This window comes from Cyprinus carpio, chromosome A6, assembly GCF_018340385.1.
Source record: "Cyprinus carpio isolate SPL01 chromosome A6, ASM1834038v1, whole genome shotgun sequence".
NCBI lineage: Eukaryota > Metazoa > Chordata > Actinopteri > Cypriniformes > Cyprinidae > Cyprinus > Cyprinus carpio.
Window position 1 is genome coordinate 13,453,893 of NC_056577.1, and position 8,986 is coordinate 13,462,878.

The window sequence follows — 8,986 nt, forward strand, 5'->3', positions numbered from 1 at the left end:
TCATATTATGCGTAAACTGTGTCAAATGACTGAACACTGTAAATGTCAACAGTTTATTGGCAGCTGCCACTGGATGTTAATGTCTACAGTACTACAAAATTCCAAATCACATTTATCTAAATTTTAACCATCACCTGTCTGGGTTATGTGACAAGGCATTTCATTCTTTTGGGATACTTGTCTGATTACTTTTTTTTTTCAGCAGTGCAGTCTGTTACCGTACACAAACCATGGATAGAGGGCAGTGTTTGTCAGCAAAAAATGTGGCCCATGTACACAAACAGAGAGAGAGTGAGATTTAGAGAATAAGAGAATGATAGATTTTAGGGTGCATTTGTGTACATTTTCATAAAAGTTAAACATGTCTGTTAGTTAAAACTCTCTCTATATCTCTGTAAATTTGTAATAAACATTATTTGAGCAGGAATAACTGCAGAGGTAATATAAATGTTATTTATATATATATATATATATATATATAAACAATTGTTATACATCACAATTTTATCACAAAAATTAGATCTTCATCATCTCTCAGTAGTACCATGCTTTCAGCATATATCAATACCGTAAAAAAAAAAAAAAAACCTTACCCAAACCCCTAGGATAAGCTGATGTTGGTGTTGCAGCATTTGATAATTCATGCTGTTATTGTATATATAACATTTCTAGAACTGAGTACAAAAACACAATTCATGAAAACAATTCACCAGCAAAAGCAAAAAGATAAAGCAATACACAATGACCAGAGCTTTAACAATCGCTGTTTAACACATTTCATGAAAACAATTCACCAGCAAAAGCAAAAAGATAAAGCAATACACAATGAGTAAGCAAACTAAAAGTGTGTGCTGAACTGATACATCAGCTCATGGCACTCAGGCGGTAAGCATGTTGGCAACTAAACGACATTCTTACAGAAACATTGGTAAGATCACTGAAAACAAATGAAGGAAGTTCCATCTTAAACCATTCTTTTCCAAATAAATAAATAAATACTTTTTCTCATCCTATTTTCAAATCCATCACAGTGCAAGGTCCGGTGAGAGTGGGGTACTGTTTAGTTCAGATAACAAATAAACCATCATTTTACAATTTGTGATTGGTTTTGTGAAGTCTTGTTGGGAAAACACAAAAGGTATGTTCTGATGCCCTTTCTTTACCGTCCAAAAGTTGCAAAGAGAAAGTTCTTCAGCTGCCGGTCCCCCCAAAATACAGTATATGAAAGACAAAATAAGTCTGTCCACTTTCAAATAAATAAATAAAGCAGCAAAAAATTATCTAATACTAAAAGTAACCTGGCATAACACTGTCACTTTGTGGTTTGCAAAAAAACAACATGAAACTATTTTATCAAAAAAAAAGAATTAAAGAAAATATTCTTAGTTTTGCAAAGAAATATTCAGGTATTCATAGAAACCCCAGGTTTACTCTTAAAGTACCTTTTAATTGTTTTATCAAGAACAATTGTTTTATATATATATATATATATATATATATATATATATATATATATATATTATTTTTCACGAATGTCAAAATGAGTAAAAGAAAGACAAAAACTAGAAACATGGATCTGGGATTAGCTATGGCCCCCACTTTGCAGCTCAGTTGAGCTGACGGCAGGGCTCAAAAGTCCATTTAGTGGCTCCACCGAACACATCAATATTACTTTCCGACCATGATAACACATTGCCAGCTTGTGCTCTGTTGTTGCAGGTTGCCAGGTTGTAGATTTCTCCAGCTGTTAATTTTCTATCCCATATATTGAAATTTGCCAGTTCACCAACAAAGGCTTGGGTTGCATCAAAACCTCCACCAAGTGTGTCCTGCAAGAACAAAAAACATCCAAATGGAAAAAATCAGGTTACTAAACAGCAGGCAAACCAGTTAAATCTAAATAACCATGACCAATAGATTTACTTTTGCCAGTGACTTAGGTTAATAACTGATATTTACTACATAAAGACTACATAAAGCTAATAGGCATATTTCTTGAGTCTTACCTGCTCCTGACCTAAAACTAGTACACCGTTGGGTTTTATTGGATGGTAGGGTGCCAGATTCTCTCCAGTTCCACGCAGAACACCATCCTGAAATGCCTCCCATACTCCATCACGAGTTGTCCATGTGATGCAGATGTGATGCCATTTACCATCATTGATGACAAAAGGTAATTTTGCAACCTATAAAATTACACTGTGGATTATTTTTTTATTGCTCTTCTGCTGGTGCAAAAAGACCACATTTTTAAATGAACATACCTCAGCATTTACTATGAAGGTAATACAGTAGCAAAACTCGAGAGCTTGTTGATCTGAATGTGAGAACCTGTCATATTAACATTCGTATTTGTAAGTTGAAATTTACACTCACAGCTCTGATGTGAAAAGCTGAATCTTTCAATTTGCACACACAGACAATAATCAAAACACCCGTGTTTTGAATTGGAAGTTGTAGATTAATAGTTACAAATGTGTAGAATGACAATCACACAAAGAAAATTACATACACAAATGTTTACGACATATTTACTTTTGCACTTTACTTCAGATTCGCTGCACAATGTCAAGTCGGCACTAACAACCTCTCAGATCTGGCAGTACAAGGTCAAATCCTAGCGCTTTGACTTTTGCTTCTCCTTAAGCAGTATTCCAGTTGCAAAACTCACTTGTGCGCTTGTATATGCAGATGTGAGAGAGCAGAGCTGGGGGTGGGGCTGTGTTGCGAATGAAGACATTTTATTGGTCGATGCCAGACCAATGAACAACGCCAGCCATTGCTACTTGCCAAGAAAGAAATTTGTTTTATGCATATGTATCAGTTATTTGTAAAACACTAACTAAAACACAAACTATTTTAACTGAATATCCTTAGCTTTCACAGGATTTTAAGACACTGCATTCATTTTGTCATTCAGGTATTATCTGGTAGACAAATAATGCAACATCTTTCATATGTATATCCTATTGCATATTGCAGAGTAATATCGCTGTACCAGAGCAACTGAGAAACAGTTGAAAAGTGAAAATCGTGACATTTGTCAAGTATGGTAACCCATACTCGAAATTGGTGCTCTGCATTTAACCCATCCAAGTGCACACACACAGCAGTGAGAAGTGAACACACCGTGAACAGACACCCGGAGCAGTGGGCAGCTATATATCCAGCGCCCGGGGAGCAACTAGGGGTTCAGTGCCTTGCTCAAGGGCACTTCAGCCATGGGTATTGAGGGTAGAAGAGAGTGCTGTTCATTCACTCCCTCCCACCTACAACTCCTGCCAGCACCGAGACTCGAACCTGCGACCTTCTGGTTACAAGTCCAAATCTCAAACCATTAGGCCACAGCTGCCCCAGCGACCTTCTGGTTACAAGTCCAAATGTCTAACCATTAGGCCACAGCTGCCCCAGCTGCAGTTGAGACATGCTTTGAATTCGCCACCACGCGGTCACGTGGTTCATGGAACTATCAATAGTACTAAACAAATTGCGCTGTCAATATGTTTGAATGGGATTAATCGGGACAGACAGCAGTTTCACTATATTTGCAGCGATTTCTAGTAATTATTATTAACACATATTGTGCATTGATTGTGCATGGATAACTACGCTGACAATGCTTTACAATAGCATTTTATTCTGGGGAATGAAACAGCATTATGTTCTCATACTCCTTAGCAGTCAAATGTGACCACACCTTAAGTGTAACTTTTAACCAGAAAGATAAGAAAGATAATATTCATATATAATGCCATTGTTTAACCACTAGATGGCCACATTGACGTTTAATAAATACATGTATTTAGCTCTACTCTAGTTGCTCAAAACAGTATTGCTGGTCATAACTGCTTATTTTTTAGGTTTTGCTTTTTAATGTACATTTTAGTCATTATCAAACACTCATATTTTTAAAAGTTTATTTATTTATTTATTTATTTATTTATTTATTTGCATGTTGCATTTAAAAAGGTTCATTACTGACAAGTAAATTAGGAATTTAACCCAATGAAGAAGTTTTTGCAAAACATAAAAATAATATAAACAACAGAGTTATGTTGCAACTCTGGTACAGCGATATGCAGTGGGATATACATATGAAAGATGTTGCATTATTTGTCTACCAGATAATACCTGAATGACAAAATGAATGCAGTGTCTTAAACTACTGTAAAACCTAAGGATATTCAGTGAAAATAGTTTGCAGTGTTTTACAAATAACTGATACAAATGCATAAAACAAATTTCTTTCTTGGCAAGTCGCAATGGCTGGCATTGTTCATTGGTTGGGCATCGACCAATAAAATGTTTTCATTCACACCAAAGCCCCGCCCCTGGCTCTGCTCTCTCACATCTTTATATACAAGCGCACAAGTGAGTTTTGCAACAGGAATACCGCAAAAGGAGTAGCAAAAGTCAAAGTGCTAGGATTTGACCTGGTACTGCCAGATCTGAGAGACTGTAAGTGCCGACTTGACATTGTGCAGCGAAACTGAAGTAAACTGCAAAAGTAAATATGTCGTAAACATTTGTGAATGTCATTTTACACATTTGTAACTATTAATCTACAACTTCCAATTCAAAACACGGGTGTTTTGATCATTGTCTGTGTGTGCAAATTGATAGATTCAGCTTTTCACAGAGCTGTGAATATAAATTTAAACTTACAAATATTAATATGACATTCCCACATTCAGATTTTCAACCTCTCAAGTTTAGCTACTGATTTACCTCCATAATTTACTAAGCAAACTCAAAGTTACACAGTGAGATTTATCTATAAGCCCTACTGCTGCCACTTACAATCATGTTATACATTACATAATTGCATTATTATTTTTGATAATTTTTTGACACTTTACCTTGTCATTTATGAGAATCTCCATTGGATTGTTCCCCCATTCTATGAGAACAAGCTCATTAGCTTGTCCAGGAACAGCATAGGAGAAGGGTGTTCCCACCCCTGGTGATGCATTGGACTTTATCCACAAGCAGAAAGAGAAAGCATACATTTCTGGTAGACTTTTCTTCACTTTGGCATACATGTAATTTGTTCTTAAGGGGAATGTTATCTGATACTTGTCCAGTGGCCTGGAACTTTTTGAACCTGCAGAATAAAAAGTATTGACTGTTAGAGTTTATAACACCCTCTCTCCCTCTAAATGAAATCTCTCTCTACATATATTCAACAAAGACTTCTGATAAAAAAAAAAGGCTTCCAAATGCTTCCATTGCTTGAATCTACTTCTCTGTTGCTTAACTGACTGTAATTTTTATTCTTGGACTATTCATTACACTACTGTAAATTACTTTTATGCCACACCCCCTACTCTATAAATTAACAGGTTTTACTTAGGGGTCACATCTACAACCTAAAGTTAAACCAGTAAAACACATTTTGATGCGCAGTGCAGGCAGAAATTTGCCATTCTTTTGTGTTCTTTCTTTTTATGCCGTTTTTATACTTATTTAGTATGTACATATATGCATAGTATATCATTTGTATTAATTGCAATTTGTGAAACTGGTGTTTATAGTAAAGAAGTAGAGAAATAACACTGCTTTGAATGTCTCACATGCTGCGTTGGTTAAGCAGGCTGCGCTTTGAGCACAAACTTTACACAGCTATGCAGAAAAGATCTAAACTACTTGCTTTGAAAAGGACATGAGCTCTAATTATCCTATTATTATTAGGCTACATCACATTTGTGGTTTACTGACTCAATATGCTTAGTAGCCTAATGCAGCTCCCCTTCCCACACCATTCTCTGCGACATTACATCGTCTAAACGTTGGTGTTTTACTGTAACTTCCAATCATGCTTCTCAAACGCATAAATTACTGTAGCTATTAGTTCATATTTGTTATTTATATTACATACAAGTAAAATTTCTCATGGAATGAGATCTCTGACCTTTCTCCAGGTCGTTAATTCTCTGATGTAAGGAGGTGAGGGTTGACTCCACTCGATTGAGCTGATCCGTGTCGTTCTTCTGCCCGGGTTTGCTCTCCTCCAGAGTATTGACCCGGGACAGCACCTGCTTCTCCATATCATCGATCTTATTTTGAAGCAGATCTTTAAGGCTGTTCGCCTGGACAGAGCCGTTGTTCCTGCTGTACTGCTACGGGAAAACAGGACGGGGTATTCAAACGAATACTTTAAAACGCACGCATGGGAAACTTATAAGAGACTATAAGCCAATTTCAGGATTAGCACAGCCTATCGTGAACCTGTGACACATTGACTAAATCTGTCAAAGACCTCCACACAAGTCGTTCGACCCCATTAAGATTACTCACGGCATATAAAACAGTAATTTTAAGTAGGCTAATTCTGTCATGCATTGCATCAGTTTGCGTCTAAATTACTCTAGCACATGAATTATAGGAATAGACTAGATGGAGTCACACGTCTTAAGCTGAAAAGTCCTAATCTTTAGGTCATAAATACCTCCAAGTTTTCCAATCTCTGTTTAAGAGTGGCTAAAGTCTGCCCAAGTTGGGCTAGCGTATCTGTCGGACCGCGGGACACGTCTCCCATTGTGTTTTTGCCCGGTTCTTTCCTCCGACCACCGGCCACGGGCTCCAGAACAGCCTGACTCTCACAGCGGCTCAACTTCGAAGTTAGTTCCCTGATCGTCTCCTTCTGGTTCATGATAGTTTCCTTCTGCTGTAGGACTGTCTCTCTTAACTGCATTACTGTGGTCTTCAGATCCTCCGCTGGTCCGCTGTTCTGCATAGTGGCTGCGCACAGGTCCATATCCTTGGGCACGGACGTGCAGATGAACTGGGTCTGCCCGAAATCTTGCGAAGATCCCTCCAGATATGTGAGACAGAGCAGAAAAAGTGTCCATGAGATTCTCTCCATTGTGGGTTGCCTTCTTTGTCAATGTTTGACGTGTAAGTAACGTGTTGTTTCACCACCACGGAGCTGTTCGCTGACTCTATGCAGCGCGTATGGGTTTATATAGGGCAGCAGAGGCACAGCGCAGATCCACTGCAGCTCGCTCGTGCTCTCTATTCATGTCAAGTGTATTTCTTAAGGTGGAGCTAAGAGATTCAGGCGTATTGTCTCTACAATGTGAAGCACAGCAAATTATTCAGATTTTGGGAGTAGTTTTAGTTGAGTTAGGTTTTTTTTAAGTTTATTTAGAGATCCGACACTGTATGCCCAGTACTGCTGCAGATTAGTTCTATATTTAGATGTTCTGGGTTTTATTTTATTTCAAAAAAAAAAAAAAAAAAAAAAAAAAAATTTAAAATAAAAAGTTACCAGTCTCGGATTAAAAAGCGCAGTGACTAATTCATTTATTAATCATCCATGCCGCGCCTGGTCCATAGGCTAGAGCAAATTTACATCTACTTGTATTCTATTTTTCTTTATAATTCCATTGAATGCCACACATGTAGCTGTGTACACAAGTATTGTAACAATACAAAAACAGTATTTGCAACCTTAATAATGAACATCTTAAATATTTTCTTGACGTTATGAGACATTTGGGAACAACATCGGCATATCTTGTTCCACCTTAAGACTGGATCCACTTAGATTCCATTGGGTTGGTCCAGTGCCCGAGTGGTGGCCCTGCGGAGTAAGGATTGGGTTTACTGCCCGCGGATCTGATCTCTAGCCCATTCAGCAAGCATGCATAGACACAAATTCTTCCACGAGTGAGGAAGAACACTCACGTCTCCAGTCATGACAAGAATCTGTTTTCCATTCAGTGTGTGTTTATACCTAGTGCACTTTCAGGCTTTTAGTTTACTTAAGTGTTTAATCTTGACGCGTCAAATTGGACATAAAGCACCATGGGATGACCATGGAGTTTTAATCACCCTCATTCTTCCCTTAGCGCCTTCTTCAAATAACACCCAACATGAAATATTTAGATGAAAAAATATATAGTTAAGGAACATGGACTCATAATTTATTTAACAGGATATTGCGTAACATTATAAAGAACTGGAAATCATATCCATAATAATGCGATATGAGAGGTGCAGGAGACAGTGGCGGCTCCAGGATTTTTTTGTCGGGATGTGCTAAGGAGGGGCCTAACAGTTCAGAGGGGGTGCTAAAAAACTTATTAAACTGAGTGAAAGTAATGAACGTATTTGAGCTTCAGCTATCTAAATAGCATGCAAATTCAGCCACCTTGCGTTTTTTATATACAGGAGCTTCGAAAAAGGCAATTATTATTAATAATATTATTATTATTTTCCTGTTGTATTAAACTTCTCATATGCCAGTTATTAGTAAAATAACTTCTAATACCAACTGCCAAATATGACACTTACAAATGAATCCAATTTATGAACGCACATAGAAAAGAGAGAAAGTAGGGATTTTTTTCATTGTTTTATTTTATCTATCTATCTATCTATCTATCTATCTATCTATCTATCTATCTATCTATCTATCTATCTAGTAATTTTTCTGACCATCAAGTGTCAGTCACTCTCAATGCCAACTGGCAGGAAAGCATGGCAAATTTAGATTATTTTTTTTTTACAATAGATAAAATGCCGTCAATTCACACAGCTATTTACACACAGTGGCATGGCGGACGAGCATGCACTGCTCGGGGCCACGTGATAATCTCCCCTGTGCTGAGATGCATCCGTATCATGTGTCGACAATAGCCAGAGATATTGTCAAAAGCATCAAAAATTGGCAATTTAGCAATTCCAATTAATGTAGGCCTGTTACATTCTTCTTATTATTAGGCCTATTATTATTATTATTAGGTTACTTTTATAATTAAATTACATGAAATTATTGCCCCGAAATAATTTCATAGTGCACCACCGCATGACGCACTGTGAGGATAAAAGTTTGGCTATTAGCTTACTCCTTATTGAAAATGTTTTAATTTTTAATTTTCATTTTAAATTAAAATTGTTAGCACTGCAGTCATCAATCAAAATTAAGAGCAGCTTTATTTCATGCACCGATTTTCAAAAACAACATGTTTAACGTATGTTT

The 8,986-nt window shown here is 37.1% G+C and overlaps 1 protein-coding gene across 2 annotated transcripts; it reads right to left on the minus strand.

Annotated features, from left to right (window-relative positions):
- Window positions 1-748: 748 nt before the first annotated feature.
- Window positions 749-6,979, minus strand: LOC109113582 (neuronal pentraxin-1-like). Of its 2 annotated transcripts, none has more exons than XM_042758117.1 (5): window positions 6,449-6,979; window positions 5,912-6,116; window positions 4,860-5,104; window positions 2,007-2,186; window positions 749-1,829 (listed from the first exon to the last, which is right to left on the minus strand). In XM_042758117.1, the coding sequence occupies exons 1-5, from the start codon at window positions 6,863-6,865 to the stop codon at window positions 1,608-1,610; spliced, it is 1,269 nt and encodes a 422-aa protein (XP_042614051.1). In that variant the 5' UTR covers window positions 6,866-6,979; the 3' UTR covers window positions 749-1,607. The 2 variants fall into 2 exon arrangements, with proteins under 2 accessions (XP_042614051.1, XP_042614049.1); XM_042758115.1 differs by having other exon boundaries at window positions 5,912-6,119; window positions 6,449-6,971.
- Between the last annotated feature and the right edge of the window lie 2,007 nt (window positions 6,980-8,986).

Coding starts and splice junctions, on each gene's coding strand:
- LOC109113582 (XM_042758115.1), bottom strand. CDS start 6,865: ATGGAGAGAATCTCATGGACACTTTTTCTGCTCTGTCTCACATATCTG. Junction 6,120..6,448: donor AGAGATTGGAAAACTTGGAG/GTATTTATGACC, acceptor GTTTTCCCGTAG/CAGTACAGCAGGAACAACGG. Junction 1,830..2,006: donor TAGTTTTAGGTCAGGAGCAG/GTAAGACTCAAG, acceptor TTGTTCTTGCAG/GACACACTTGGTGGAGGTTT.